At 40.0% G+C, this 16,653-nt stretch overlaps 1 protein-coding gene across 1 annotated transcript; it reads right to left on the bottom strand.

The window, feature by feature from the left end:
- Positions 1-547: 547 nt before the first annotated feature.
- Positions 548-8,391, bottom strand: LOC120802819 (transmembrane protein 47-like). Its single transcript, XM_040150988.1, has 3 exons — positions 8,066-8,391; positions 5,209-5,349; positions 548-1,559 (listed from the first exon to the last, which is right to left on the bottom strand). The coding sequence occupies exons 1-3, from the start codon at positions 8,280-8,282 to the stop codon at positions 1,378-1,380; spliced, it is 540 nt and encodes a 179-aa protein (XP_040006922.1). The 5' UTR covers positions 8,283-8,391; the 3' UTR covers positions 548-1,377.
- Between the last annotated feature and the right edge of the window lie 8,262 nt (positions 8,392-16,653).

Below are 16,653 nucleotides of genomic sequence, written 5' to 3'. Positions count from 1 at the left end.
ACTTCACACCAGGCTGCTCAACTGTGGCAGCGCCTTCTGTTTTACACAAAACACCCAGGGAAATGATTTTTTTAAACACACTTAGAAAAATTCTTAAAATGAACAGCCTTAAGCCATCTACTGATCTGCAAACTATAAGGTTAAAAAGAATGAAGTCATCATATTGTAATAGTGGCTATAATGTGTTGATGCCCTGCTTTAATGTTTAATAAACACAACAATAAACTTAAGCCGTCAAGCACATTTATCCATTGCAAGGAAATACTATGACAGCATAGTAAAAATGTCCCACCTATTTACATGACATGGATACGTCAACTGCAAGCAAGCAACCTTGTGATACCTCTTAAAACAGCCTGGTGTGGCTTCCTCCGTGGAATGTGTGCTCTGGATAACGAAAATGTTTTGCAATTTTGTCTCATTTGTGTCCGGCCGAGGGGGGGGGGTTCTGATGCTCCCCTCTCAAAATACTTTCAAAGATCAGTTTCTATGGTTGCCCCTTCATAGCACTGGAAACAACTTTTTTTTCAACAATAATTCACACTCCTAAAACTCCCAAAACTACAGCTGTTTATTCTGGATTTTCATTCATGTAGAAATACTTTGTACACATTTACATTTTTCCTTTGAGACAAACTAGTGTGAGTTTCCAAACAAACTACAAACACTCGATAGCTCCAGCATATATCAAAGCTGACTAATTTACACTTCTAATATCAGAAGGCTTAGCTTTACTAGATACTATGTTTCAGCTAGAAAACATGGAGGGACAAGTTCAGGTTTTCAATATTTAAAAAGAGGGAAATGATGCCATAAATACATTAACAAAAAGCTTGTCCTCGTGAAATGCTACAAAAAGAATAAAAAACGAAATTTGGAGATAAGTCAGTTCCTTTCAATGTTCAGCCACTGCACAATCACATCTGTGCTCAGAATCTACTGTCCTGTTTCTCTGACAATGGAGACCCAGGTCAACGTACAGTGGAAACGTCCAGCATCGGAGGCTCGTGCCTGTCCAGAAAGCTCTCTGTGCTTTATCTTTGCCACCTCACCGCTGATACTGGCAGGGCTGAGGGACCCACTAGCTGAGTGTGTGTGTGTGTGTGTGTGTGTGTGTGTGTGTGTGTGTGTGTGGTGTGTGGTGGTGGTGGTGTGGGGGCTATTCAAACAGCCCTGGCCTAAATTAGGCATTCACAACCTGTCTAAAAATAACAGAGCAAGACAGCAAGAGAAAAGGAGAAACAGGGTCTGTGCTCACATATGCATTGGCCATGTGCAGAGTGAAGGAAAGTAACACGCCTCCTATACGGGAATTTGTGTGTGTGTGTGTGTGTTTGTTTATGTGTGTATTTCCAGCAGCGTGGGTTGACAAAGGACTCAGTACATTGCATCCTCGTACATGTCCGTCCGCAGGCAGAAGAGGATCCCTCCACCCAACATGAAGATGGTGGCTCCCCAGCCAAGCCCATAGCCCCAATTGAACTCGTGGTAGGTCTGGAGAACCGTTCCATCGATGAACTTGATTGGGTAGAGGACCAGAGCGCAGGCCTGCAGGACCACTAGAACCAGAAGAGAGTTAGACATAAGATATTGTTATTAATTACATATTTAAAATCATACAGGAAGAGCTCTGCACTTCCCCTCTCACAGTTTTTTTATTATTTCCTGACTTCCAATCAGAGCTGAAGCACTTAGTCATTTAATTGATTCCAACACTAGTTCTAGCTTCTTAATTGCAAAGATGTGCTGCTTTTTCTTGCCTTACATGACTGTAAATTTTACGGACCAAATGATTAATCGATTAACAGAAAAATAATCTGAACATTAATCAAATATGAAAATAATCGTTAGTGGCAGGCCTAATTACTACCATCAACACACCACTATAATACTTCCACTTCTATTTCTATTACCAGTACTACAATTGCTGCACCTCTGCTACCAACACTACTCACAACACAGCAATGTCATTAATCATCATATATAAATATAAATATAAATATATATTTATATTTATATATTTATTTTCTTTTATGTATGCCTTTTTTTCTAATCCTTATTTTTGTTAACTTGTATTTATTATTATTGCACATTAGCCTTTTAGCACATCCTGTCAACTCCACATTTCACTGCACATATTGAAAGATCGTTACTACTGCTATTCTACTACTACAACGGCTGCCACCATATTACATTACTGTTGCAAAAACCATAAGCTCTATAACTGAAGCTACTGTACTCTTTATTTGTTAACGTCTTATTTTCTTCTTTCCACCTTCTTAAATGCTTTTGTCCAATTCTGAACGCAATCGTTTAAAGATTAAAAAAACAGTTCTTTTCAATCAATTCTTTACATTTGTTCTGATTAACATCTTAATGAGAAGCCATTTAATCCATGAAAAATGCACCATTCAAGTCAAAAATAGGAGATGCTAATGGCCTTGCTAATGTCAAAACACAGACCTGACAGCTAACACACCGCTGTCAATGCAGAAATGTGATGTGATCGTGGCTGGTTATGAAAAGAGGCTGAAGGGTTAAAAAGAGAGAAGGAAGGTGTATTTACAGCGTCTGCAAAGAGACCTGAGAGTCACTTACGGTAACCAGGGAATGGTTATATAAAGTGATGATCTTCTGCAAGTCAGTGTTTCTGCTGCTTCAGATTATTTTATCAAAACAAGGCTATACAGATTTACCATGACAAGAGTAACAATGAAGATTCTGAGTGCTTTTAGGAGCCTGTACATGAAAAAAGGTGTATGTCAAAACAGGTTTATGCAATTCCAAACCTCTGTCGTTGAGCCCTGTACTATTTACATTTAGCGTGACTTCTTAGTACAACAGTGTTTATTACTTTGCTGAACCTCTAGATAAATGGAACCAAAAGATTTGATTTATTTAATACTTTTGACTCGTGATGCTTTTAAAACAAATGTTATGTATTAAACGATAGTGAAATTATTTAGCCTTGATGCATTTCATTTGAGCAGGATATGTTTTAAGCATAAAATGTATTTCTATATCTCGCCTGGTCTGACATCTCCGTAAAAAAAAAGACAAGAACACTTTTCAAAGATAACAATCTTTGTATGCCAATCTCCCTGTGGGTTTCTTATTCAGTGGGAAGCAATGACTCTTTTGAAGTGGCCTTTTTTTTTTCCCCCCTGACAGTTACTGACTTAAACAGCTCATTTCCGCATTTACTTTTTGAGTTGTGAAATTATTTCCTAACAATCGTCATTATTCCTTTGCCCTTGAAATCACAAAAGGAAAATGACTTTGTTGCCACCATCATTATGAAGCGATTTTTTCTTTAAGTCCTTCAGGACCATGAACTACCGGTGGTAAATGTGATGGTGTCATTGTGAGAGTACGTGCATGTGTATCATCAAAGGCATACTGGGGTCTACTCTCACAGCAGTTCCTTTTCATACATGCTCGGTGACCTTTGAGGAAAGGACTTTGTGTTACTATGGCTCCACCTTTCCTACAGGACGGAGCACTGGGCGTGCAGGAGGACCGATGGCAGTCCAAGAATGTGGCGGTGTTGATGGAGCCCAGACCGAGCTCACAGCCCGCTGAGGTCATATTTCTGGACAGAAAATAAATACCACACAGTCACAGTGCTGCCAAGGGGCATTTAACAACCAACCCTTCTGCTGCTGCTCTGCTGAGGCCTGTGTGCCTGTATGGAGACGTTATTCTCGCAAGGCTCTTAAGGCAATTACACACAGGAAAGGATAACACTGCACTCCCACGCTTTTCAGTAAATGGCTAACAGTCAAAGACATAACTATTAAATCAACTGAGCACACTGGTCCTTTGTGACTGATGTTTTCAGGGACAGAACTAGAAAAACAAATCCATTACATTTCCTTCAAAGGTAGATTAAACATTTTTCCACACAGTTTGACAACATTATATATTATTATCTATTTGTTTGTTCACCCCATTCTGTCAAATCTATGAAATACACCAAATGTAAAATACTAGATGTATCGTCCATTATTTTATGGCGATTTTTTACGGTAATGTGTACTCCTTGGACAGACATATTTTGCAATAACAGAAACCTTATGTAGACATCAAAATAAACTTAACAGTGTCTTTCCACATACCGTGGCTTTGAAACGATTGACACAACGCAATTGAATTTGGGACTGAGGAGGATATTAAAAGTTATCAGACAAATGTTAAAGAACTGGTTTATGCCTTTTTTAGGAAATATGCTTATTCACTTTCTTGTAGAGACTCTCATGTCTGTCTGTGCAATATGTGCTACGGAGCACAAAGACTAGAAACAGAGGGAAACAGCTTTGTCCAAAGGTAAAAAAAAAAAAAAATCTGCCTATCAGTTCCTCTAAAGCTGAACATTCTACATACCAAACGGGTAAATAAGAGAGGTATCAATCCTCTCATGGCAAAAAACGTAGTAAGTGTATGATTAACCAAAACATCAAACTATTCTTTTAAGTTTAGTCTACAGGCATGATATATAACTGCGGGAGGAGGAACATTACTTGTGATACATAACAGGAAGTCTGTTTTTTATATAATCCAATTTTATTTTGGAAACCGACAAAACTGGAACTGGGCACGAGTTAAGTAGCGGTAAGTGGTTAGTGTTTCCTCACTGCTGTTGAAGAGAAGTAAGCACAGGCTGTGAGTCAGTCATTACAACGCCTGTATAGTATATGGAGCAATGTCTTCTTACTGCTAAACCTTCATTTTAATTATATGATTTATAGATAGATGCTCCCCCACCATTGTCAAGATTTGGTTTCAGCGGAAGGACCTTCTCACAAAGCATGTAGGAGACGTGCAGTCCAGCTGTGAGGCAGTGCTGGGTGAGGAGTCTGTCTTTTTTTTTTTCACTCAGTGACTTCACCGTGTTGGTAAGTCTACAAATTCTGCGGCTACTTTTTCTTGGCGCATGAGCCAGCAGCTCCCCAGACTCGACACCACAGAAAAAAATGAACTCAACTGCATCCTTTTATTTAATGTAAGCACTGGAAAAAAAAAAAAAAAAACCACTGTCTATATGGAATCTGCGGATGTGGTAAATGCAGATGTACCGTCTTTCTGTTTCTAAAATATACAAGAGTAAAATGTTTTGGAGCAGTGGATAAATATTCATACAAGGTGAAAAAGTTTAATGATTTAAGAAGTTGCGTTGGGGAGGTGATGGTAAAGAAAAGAAAGACATACCTGCAGTGAAGAGGAACACAGCCACGGTGCGGTAGTGCCGTCTCTGTGTCCCCCGGCAGAGGGAAATAAAGGCCACCAAAAAGGCCACCAGAGTTGCCACGGCGCCGGCCACCAGAAGCACCAGGGTGGCAATCTGCCAGTCTGCAGGACGGGACAAACGCAGGTTAGAGTGGAGCATCCCACTCAACAACAAAAGCTTGATTCACAGGGCAGCACTGTTGAATTGAAGAGCTGTGCTGACAAACACAAAACAGGAGCTAATCCCACAGAGTGAAGTGAATGAAGCAGAACGAACCCAAACCTGCCTGACACACAGGCTCCATCTGGAATACGCTCAACAAGAACCTTATTAGTAACTCAGTAGTCACAGTAATTAGATGAAATATCGAGAATGTAACTGAATTACTTGTTATTACAGGTCATTGGGCATGTTTACAGAGCTATAGTTTGTATCAAACTATTTTCAGATGAAGATATTCAAACCACAGCTGTATCCATTGAAATACTATCATTATTTTTCATATTTCATGTATGGTATTTTGAAGGCAAAGTAGAACAAAAGTAAATCTCCATATATTTCTGAGCTTCAGTACAAGTTGATAGTTGAAGAATATTTCAGTTTGTGCTTGTGGCTGCCAGCCTTTTCCATGTCGGTTCAGCCACGGTGGCTTTTTAACAGCACATTTATTCTATTTATCTCAAACAAACTGCAGTTGCTCCTGCAGGAAAAGAAAAACTCATCGCTTCACACAACACTCTGTTGTTAAAACGGCACATTTTAAAACTCTATATTCAGAAAATCACTGATAAGAGTCTGAAACCAGAAATGTATGCAGAAGAAATTGTTTAATTCTTCCATTCCTGTCTGCATTGAGTATTCCCTCTCTGATGTCCCACTTGTCGATGTCAGGAGAAAGCCAAATCTCAAAAGACTCAACTCAAAAGGAAAATTTGCATTTGATGGAGCTAACAAGTTCAGTGAACAATCTTTGCTGGGCGTGTCTCTCTGGGCTCATGATTCATTAGTCTTCAGGATGGTAAAAAGCAACGTTTCGACAATGACACATCTGAACCCGGTTTGATTCATCCTTCAGGAAATACTCTTTTTTCTTTGGTCCATTAAGTTGTTATAATTTTGGTTATAACTAAGAAAAAACCCCTTCTCTTCAAAGAGAAGAAAAACGGTGTACTCACATCACAAGCATATTTTTCTATCACTCACTGAGAAAATGAAAATATGTGCATGATAAATCCGCTTTGCCTTTTGGTGAACTACACCTTTAACCCTAACACGTCCCTTCACTGTTGCTTTAATGAGCTCTGCAGACACTCAACACGACAAACCCGCCTCCTATTCACCCCAACACATTCCACAATATCAGAGAGCAGTCAGTCACCGCAAGCCTGTTTTTCCCTCTTTGTAGCTATGCATGTTTGTGTCTGTGATGGTGGCAGCTTTGCAGCAAAAGACGCTCACTCCTGTTAAAATGCATCAACAGCAAGAATCGGACTTTTGGCAACCAGTTAGGGCAAAATTACTATATTTTCATCAGAATTATATTTAATTCTGTACGGTTTGCTTTCGGCCCTCTGGTCTTTTATGTTACTATTTCAACAGTCAGCTACTGTATGTTTAATGGGGATGAAGCTCCAGCTAAGCCGACCTACTGTACCAGTCACCAGCCAAATGCTGGGAAATCTGGTACATTTAATACGGATTTCCTCCCCTGGTGGGGAAAGGAAGGGGGTCGGGGGCGTAAACAACTCCTGTCATGTGGCTTCCGTGCTTGACAAAAGGCAACCTGGTGGGTCCAGGCCGGGTGAAGTGGATGGCGGGGAAGATGCTTGGTGTGTCTCTTCATACACGACCCCTCTGGTGGTTGGAGTGTGTTAACTCTTTGCTTGCCAAAGGTTATGTTTATGTTTCCATAGCATGTGATCTTTTTTCCCTGTTATTTCTCATCCTTATCTTGGAAACCGACATTGAATTGACCAAGAAATTCTGTTTAAGCACCAGTGTCGCTTATGTGGTCGATCAATCAACTTTTAAATGTACCAATGATTCACCTGCTCTTTGAGGACTGATTTATCAATCACAGTAATGACAAAAACAGTGATAATTATTACTAAATCAACATGGTCTCGTGCTCGCTCGTGAATCGGTCAAACCATGCTGGCTGAGCTAAGCATCACAATGTCTTTGTCATGGTGACACTGCGTCACTGCTCTGGTATGAAGAGAAGAAATTTATCGGCAGCACAGGAAATCATGAATGCCTCAGCTCCTGGACAGAGACCAACAGGCCAACTAAAACAAACTCTGCCTGGGAGGTGATGGCCAGAGCTGCCAGTCTGGTGGTTTGCACAGTTCAACAAATATTCCTCTTTGTTTATCTCAGACAGTGGACGCGCAGCCTCTTTGTAGCCATAATAACAGATCCTGAAAGCAAGCCACTGATAGGATGCCAGTTTAAAACCATCTCCACAACTTACAGAGTTTCAACACAAGGCATAATTACCAGTAAGTTGCGCATTGTCTGTTATACCAACTGGAAAAGAGTTACCCCCCCCCAAAAAAAGTTCTTAAATACAGTGTTACATTCTTGGTACATCTAAGCTTTCTAAACCATATAGCACATTTTTTTCCCAACATCATCCTACACTGTGCAACAACAGGTTGGAATCTACAGTAGTTTTTCACAATGGGTTCGCCAAAAAAAAAAAACAAGCAAACAAACAAACAAAACAAAAACAAAAAAGCACACCATCCTAACCGCAATAACAAAAAGTTACAAATAACAACACACTTTGAACATAAACCAAAAGATGCAAAAACAAAAACAGATGATGATTCCTACCAGATGTGAGGGTGGAGAAGCAGCTCCACTGAGCCTCCTCCGTCGGGTGCCGTGCCTCGGACTGGGAGCAGGACTCCCACAGAGAAAGGGAGAAGTGCTCCGCTGTGACCCAGGCTGGGCTCAGCAGAGCCACCACGTCCAAACACAGCGCAAGAAAGACGCACAGCAGCGCGATCAGCTTGAAGGGTCGGAACACATACACCTCGTTCACAGACATCTTCTCTTTAAAAGATAACAGGTCAGTCACTGTGAAATGAGCTCGCTGGAGGTCCGTGTGCGTCTTCTCCCACCATAGCCTACACTGCTTTCGTGTGCGTCCAGCTGGAAGAGTTTAACAGGAGACATCCGGTTAGGTCGGGTTTTCAAAATAAGTGGTCCTGTGCTGGGCCGGGCGAAGAAGGAATAAAGAAATAAAATTTGTTTTTTTGCCATGTGGCTTCAATCCTCTTCCACAATGTAATACATTGCACGTTTAGAATTTATTATTACATTGCCAATATAGTATTATCCTAGTATTCTTTAGTGATTATTCATGATTATAATGTAAGCCTGTGTGGTTTTATATTGACTGCCAAAAATTTAAAACAAGACAGCACAGAGTTTAAAATGACAGTATATTTGTTTTGCTGCACTCAGTATGGCTACGGTTTCAAACTATTAATAATGATTTTGGTTCCCATTTGTTACTGCACAAGCTCAAAATAAAAACAATAGCCCATAAAACAATGGGTAAAAGAAATCCCAAATTGAAGTTATATTTTTTGGCTTTGATTTCAGTGTTACATGGAGCGGGTACAGGCTGATGTCCCTCCTTCAGTGGGTGACTAGCGGTCCCGCTCAACCAGACCCAGAAAGTGTCAATTTCGGTGCTTTTATTTTGAAAGCCACGTATGGGAAACCACTACCTCTTTGAAAAAAGCTGCGTGTTTTTAGAGGGTTTGCAAATTAAGTCAGTTAAAAGAGTAACAAATTCAACAAAGTTTTCCGCATACACATATACAAAAAGGTCAGAGCATTTAAATGCAGAAAGACATATTATACAGCACAATGTACATAGTATAGAATAAGACTGGAGCAACAACAATCATACCAAATCACACCTAAACAGAGTCTGCATTCAAAGTAGCACATCACATAAAGTGAGCATAAAGATAAAGACCTAATCAATCATGAAATTACATTATACGTGCTCTACCCCAATTATCAGTCTCAAAGTAACTCACGTTTACCACTGTAAAACAAACTTATTGCAGGTATTGTCACTACGTGTACTTAGTAGTAGCATGTGATTCAGATTCATGCAACAAAAATACTGTATATATAACAAAATGTATAAGAAGACCAAATAAGGTGCAAAGATTCATTTCCACCATCTCAGTTTAGACAATAATGCAGTGTGGAATTAAAGGGTCGGTCCAGATTAAATAACATTTTTTTTTTTAAACCCATGTATGGACATTACCTCTGTCTTTATAGACTCTCTGGTTGGAGTGTGACTCACAAACATTGTGAAATATCCCTTTAGTGTCATTGTCTAAAAACTGAGGGTTGGAATAGATGTTGTAATGTGGCAATGGTCCAGCAGGTGGCAGGCATGCAACATTTTGGGTACTAATACCCAGAAAACAACAACACTATTTCACCTTCTACTACCTATTACCATGATGCCGTGATTTGTGTAATCATTAGCAGTAAATATGAGTTTCAGCAGGATCAGTGGCAGCATTTATATTGACATATTGACCAGAAAAGACATGGAAAAAATCCAGTGCTTGATGAAAATTGTTGTGACATTGTAACAGTAGAACTGTCTATTAGCTTGTTGGTCTTTTCTGTTAATCCTGTTTTGGTTTTCGTAACCCAGCGAGTGTGTAGGCCGAGCTCACTGATATTTTCACCTCCTTTGGGGAAAAAAACATTCGATCCATGCCCAAACATATGTTGGGTTTGATATCTCCTATGAACAGCTACAGTATTTTAAACACCCAATAAATCCCCTAAATGAAATGACAAGTATAAAATTAGACTAGATTTGACTACAATGTGGTCTAATATTCCTGAGGGTTTTCATTCACTCCAAATTTCATTTCACTCCAATATTTCGATTTTCTGGTGAACTAAAAAGTTGCAGGAGCAAACATGGATAATCAGATGAGTGGGAGACAATCCAGACCCCCTTCCTGAACCACTTATATTCAGTCTTCATGTGTTTGATGATGCTTATGAAGTGTCTCTGTGGCTTTTTCCAACACAATCCATGTCAACCACCTAAAGACAAAAACAGTACAAGCAACCCACAGTATCCTTAGTATCAAATTGGCTGCCAAACATTGTGTACTTATCTCCTGTTTTCACCTGGATGCAGTCAAAGTTACTAATTCCCTCCTTGATTCCATAAAAAATGACAAGTTTTTTGGGCACTACATACATTTTCTCCAAAACGTCTCATGCATCTGACTCACATTACTAACATGATGACGAGAGGGACAACCAGTTAACGTGATCTAATTTGTTTGGATATCTGTCTCCTTTTTCCTCTTTTACCCTTTTTTCTCTGTAAAGAGGAGAATATCATATACTTCAAAACCCTTTATAAGTTATATTGCAGGTGTAAAGGGATAATTCACAAGAACCTAAAGAACTTTAATTTTGGTGGCATATCTGAGTTTTACTGATGAGTTTCTATGCTCCCCTACCCTGAGTGTTACCTGACTTACTTTGAAATATTTAAATCTATTTTCTTTTTAGGAAGGCACATGATGTTGATTTTTTCTAGGAAAGTCCATCCTGACAGACACTGAGTGTCACTGAGTCTGTTTTGTGTTATAGCAAACAAAAGAGAAGGTTGGAACATAGATACTGATTTATATGGAAACAGAATGGATTGTTGCTTTAAGCAATTCAGTACAAGTAAATATTCTGAGCACAGAATTTGCTCTCTAAATAAAGTTCCCCAGTGTAAAGTACAAACAAAACTGATTTGAGTACTTTGAATTACACCTCTGCTGCTTTCTTGCCCAGTCTGTTTTAATTCTATCCCTATCATTTGGTGCCTAGATTAGAGGTTTTCAGTGTATCTGACATAATGAGAGTTTCAGACTAATGTCACCCTTCTCAGTCCTAATGGTACTACCAGGCTGCCAGCAGGACATCTGGGTAGGGGGGATCTAGTATTAGGGGTATCCATGGACAGAGCATTGCTCATTTCCTTTAAATGCCCCTCCTCCCTGACAGAACAGCCAGAGCGCTCTGTCATCCTCCTCCAAAAGCCCCCTCATTAGAAAATCTGCCGAGCAGACAAAGCTACTTGGGATTGCACAATGGTGACTCCCTACATGGTGATTTGAGGGAGCATAAAGGAAATCCAGGTCATGTTTTACTTTTTTGGATCATCTCTCCCTAATTCTAACTTATCCACTGAGCGGTCCACCTACAAACCGGTTTCATTTCATCCACCATGTAACAAAGACATAAGGAGAACGAGGTGATTAGAAAATACGAAAGGGGTAGAGTATATAAAAAAGCAAACACACACAATGATGACACATCTTTGATTCAGCATAAGTTTAATGATAAAGACGAAAGACATATAGTGTCTCTGAGGATGAAAAAGCTTCTTCACAAACTACACATCACATGATGTCATCCTCTATTGCTCATTGTGGTCTTCCTGGAGAGGCTGCAGCTGATTAGGCTCAGAATAAGCCTCTCAAGGTTTTTCCGGCTATGAATAAGCTTCCATGGTAACAGATGAGGCCTTGTTTAATGATGCTACCATTACTACGGAGGTCTGCCCTGCTCATCTCTGTCTTTACTGTAACACCACCATGACCCCATCATGAGTCACGCTGTGGTCAGACTGCGTGTAGAGATGTAATTTAAACTGTTTTACATGTTAGGTGATTCTTCTTCCCTTTTTGAGTAAAACAAGACTCAAGCGTACGGCCATGCTGTTTATTTATGGGCACAGCAGTGATTTGAGCTAAATGCTTACATCAGCATGCTAACATGCCATGAAGACAATTCTAAAATGCTGGTGTTAAGCAGGTGTAATGTTTACACTGTTCACCATATTAGGTCAGCATCTTTGCATGCTAACATTTGCTAATTACCGCTAAACACAAAGTACAGCTGAGGCTGATGGGAATTGCAATTTTGACCTCATGATGGTGCCAAATGAAGAGTCAGTGGTAGAAAGTAAATAAGGACATTTACTCAAGTAATGTACTTGAGTACAATTTTGAGGTACTTGTACTTTTTTCTGAGGAGGACATAAATGTGTGTACCAAATTTCATGGCAATCCATCAAATAGTTGTTGAGAAATTTCCCTCAAAACCAAACATATCAACCTCAGGGTAGCACCAGAAAAGTCACGGGATCACCAACGTGATTAGGATTCATCCTCTGGGGAATGTCTGTACACAGTTCTGTATTCAGACTTTAATTATTTAGACATTTCAGTTTGGACCAACAGTCAATCAGTGCTAGCCACATGGCTTTCGGGATGTTAGTGTGACTGACACACCTAGACGCTTTTAAATATTTTTTTAAAAGTTTTGTGTGAAACCACTTGTTACTGTGATCTCCATATTTTGACAGACTACAGATTAACACGTTACCCACATTTTCATACATTAATTTATAAACTAATTAACTAATCCATTCATTCATTGACTTCCACGCACATGTTTAGCCTGTCTCCCCCCTGGTGGCCCATTTAGAGGCACGCCAATAGCACACTGAGCCATTCATCCTCTCTGGACCGTGTCCCCTTTATAGCTCATCACTGTCCCTCCTTGTCCTGTAACCTAGTCACACATTACTGAAGACATGTGGCATCGCATTGATGCTGCTATCTCCTGAACATCACAGCCATCAGTGTACATAGGGTTTGCTCAAAGTCACCTTGAAACCTCAACCTGTTCCATTGTTGCCATTTCACTTGCATTTTTTCCCCTTCAGTGAGTATTTCATTGTGTCCTCCAAGCCAGTTCCATCTTACAAGTACACCAGAGCAGCTGGTTTTGAAGTGCCTTGCTCAAGGTCATGTTGACAGTTAGTGTTTAGGAAGGCAACAGCATGTCTCCTTCACTTCCTGCATTCAGATTTATCAGCTTTCTAGGGGATTTAAACCGATGGCTTTCCAGTTTCAAGTCTATTCCTGAGACTACCGCTGCAGCAGTGAGTCTAGAAAAAGCTGAAGTGGGTTTTAAGAACAAGAGTGGATGATGATGTATTAATTTTGACTGCTGTGATGAAGACTTTCTCACTGCATCATCATCACTGTCTCATCATTTCATGATTTCAGCTTACAACAAATTGGAAGAGACAGCAATAAGGGTAATGAAAACGATTCAAAAGCTGTGTTTGGTCTTCTATGTTTTTGGGGTCATCAGCACTTTTACGTGAGACTGTTTCAATAGTTACTTTGATGTAGTGGGCAACAACATATGAAGTCACATTCACATTTCATTTCATGAGCTTGATTAATGTGCCACTAAAACAATGAACAAAAACCTTTAATTTGGTGTCACAGTGGTTGCCACAATTCCACTAACTGGGATACACAGTTAGTAAATTCACTAAATTGTACAATGACAGATTTATCTTGTGAGAGACTCCAGTGTTTGCGTTCTACGTACAAAGCAGTGCTTGGCTTCACAGTCACTTTGCAGTCCCACTGTGTTCCTGGATGTCCACCTGTCTCTCAGTGGCTCGGCCACTCTGCGCCTGTCTGCCAGCTTGTGGACATCTGTTTACTTCCTCCTCCATCAGTCGTCATGGCTGCAAAACCCCCCTCTATTGCCACCGGACCCCTCCCCTCGCTGGCTGGCCTCCTCCACCCCTCTCTCGTGTTTCCCCCAGACACCAGCTGTGAACCGCTTATGCTTATCCTGCAGTCCACCTAGCCTTGTCATATTGACAGCCAGCACAGCACTCTTACTGCAAATGTCACTGTACATTGCTGTGTGTACCAGTTTGCTGATTCAGAGACACCTTATCTAAACATGCACACTGAAACTGGGTATATGTCCATTCAGATTTATACAGAACAAATTGGGAATGGGAAATTTTGCATATGGTTGAGTGGCAGAGAGATAGGCAAATGCTATTGTGAATAAATCCACAGTATCTGTTTACACAGCAGGCAAACTAGGATGGCCACCAGACGACACATTCAAAAAATGTTATTCTACTAACTTGGAAAATTGAAGATTCACATCATGTAGTAAACATTTTGGGTTGATCTACATTTTACAATGTTTTACATGTCATTAAATTGAAACTGATGTCAGTATAAGAGGAAACTGAAATGGTACATTATTTAACATGTGCCTGTTGCCCCGGAAACCCTGGCTTACCTGACTTATACAGTTTTAAATTCAGTACCTTCAGTCTGAAGGATAGGCATTAAAAGCTATAGTTATCAGTAACAGGAAGGAAAATTGTGACTAAGCTGCTCCACCTAACATCCCAACACTTGCGAGGCAGAATTTAAATAACTTCAGATTGTCCGTTATTATGGGGATTTTTATTTGACAGTAATGATGCATGAAAGCATGTTGAGGTCATGTCAGCTTGCTCATCTTGAATAATTTCAGCACTTTGGGACTTTTATTCACTGGCATACTTATTTAAAGTGCCAGAAGTAACATCCTTCTCTCTTTATATTATACCTCATTAAAAGATGTACAAAAGGTTTGAAGAAAATGTGCGTATATGTGGACTGTTCATCTGAAAGCTCTGTGTTTACACTGATAAATTGTGACATAGTTAATTTGTCAGCCCAGGACTGGTTGTACTCATATGTACTTATATTAGGCTACATTTTGGCACGGTAATATAGTGTACTTTAAACTGTATCATGTTTTATTGTGCGTAATTAGGATGTCTACATTTCCATTGTTTTTGTAGGCAAAACACTAGTGAAACATGATTAGGCAATGAGACAGATGATATCCAATGAATTCAGTTTGAAACACTTCCTCCAAAAACTGTATTTAGGGGTGTCACATTCACTCTTGGTTGGTAAGAGACATTTTAACTGTCTGTGTGACCAAGCAATATATTAACAGATATTTAGAGGCCTTCTTTTTAAAAAAAATCACATTCAAGTCAGACAGTCAGAAAAATGCCTCTGATTCTAACAAAGCATTTTAGTGACAGCTTCAAAGCCAAATAAGTAATTGTGTGACCAGATTTGGAAAGTCGCTGAGTACATGTTCACTTTTGGCATGAGGCACTATGTGACACAGCACCCAACTGAGAGCCAAGTATCCAAATCTGCTCCTCTTCCCATATGGCCCCACCCTAATAAACCACCTCCTGCTCTGACACTTTCTTCCCTCTCCCCTCTGTCAGACTACAGGCAGTGGGCAGCAGCCCTTGGGGGGAGCTCACGGAGGGAGGTGTGGAGCAGCCAGTGATCAGAGTGAATTAGAGTTATGCTTGACATGCAAAGGAGAGGCTCCAGAATGTGACAACAGCTGAGTTTTAAAGTGAAGCTTTTCTGCCTGAGGGGAGAGGAATAGACGACAAAGGGAGGACAGCCTGCTGTGAAAAGAGTCAACTCCTTTTGTTGGGTCTTTAAAAACAGAGACCTGTTATCCATTGGCCTTCTCATTTAAAGCAGTGCGCTACTGAGCAATGTCTTCAGTGTCAAAGCAGAACAATTAATTATTGAACGTTGGCCACAGTATAAATCATCTTTACTGATCTTAATCTCAGGCCTTGTCAATGTCCTCACACCTCTGGCATGGATTTTAAATCTAATTCTGACTCTGCGAGGTCTGATATTATTTGTGTAAAACAGAATCTGACACTCATTTTCAATCAACGAGATGCACTGAGAGTTATGGATGTTTGGGATGCTTGGTCGTAATTCTGAATCCAACATGTAATGGGGTTTATGAAGAAAATAATCCAAGATCTGAGAGCCAATATCAGCCGATTAGGGTATAAAGAATGCAACTTTAGGGGTATGAAGATCTGTGTCCTCTGAAACTAACCTTTTGTATTTCGAGAATCAGAGGAATAAATAAGAAATTCATAACATAGTAGGCTTACAAAGTTATTTTTTGCATCACAAAGTATATCAGAAACCATTTCCTGTTAAGACTCTCCGTGTGCATGTTCACTGAAATATAATATATCAGTATCGCAAGGTTTGTGGAAAAAAACACACACTGCCCTCTTGTATTTGCCCGAAGCATTATGACGAAAGATGAACATCATGCAACCTTATACATTTTTACTGTGGCCCAGTTTTGAGGCCCAGAAGTCATTACTGTTCAAGGAACTTCATAACAGTGGAGTTCATTTGTTTGGGGATGTTTGGTCTGATGTTACGTTTTTGTATTTTCCTTGGCACATTTTAGCCTGTTGGGAGTATCATGTGACACCTCTGGAGCTCTACATCTCACCTTTCCCCGATGTATAACACTGACTATGAAGCGCCCAGTAGCCTGACAGAGCTTTCAGTGAAATCAATACCGCACTACAATAAGTTGCACACAGCCTTTTTAATCAAAACGGTTACAGAGCCACAAGGCCGAGAAAAGCTTACATCCCCATCTTGTAATTCAAT

The sequence above is a fragment of the Xiphias gladius genome, chromosome 17 (genome assembly GCF_016859285.1).
Source record: "Xiphias gladius isolate SHS-SW01 ecotype Sanya breed wild chromosome 17, ASM1685928v1, whole genome shotgun sequence".
Classification (NCBI taxonomy): Eukaryota; Metazoa; Chordata; class Actinopteri; order Istiophoriformes; family Xiphiidae; genus Xiphias; species Xiphias gladius.
The sequence above is the reverse complement of the archived record's forward strand: the minus strand, read 5'-3'. Positions and strand labels throughout refer to the sequence as shown.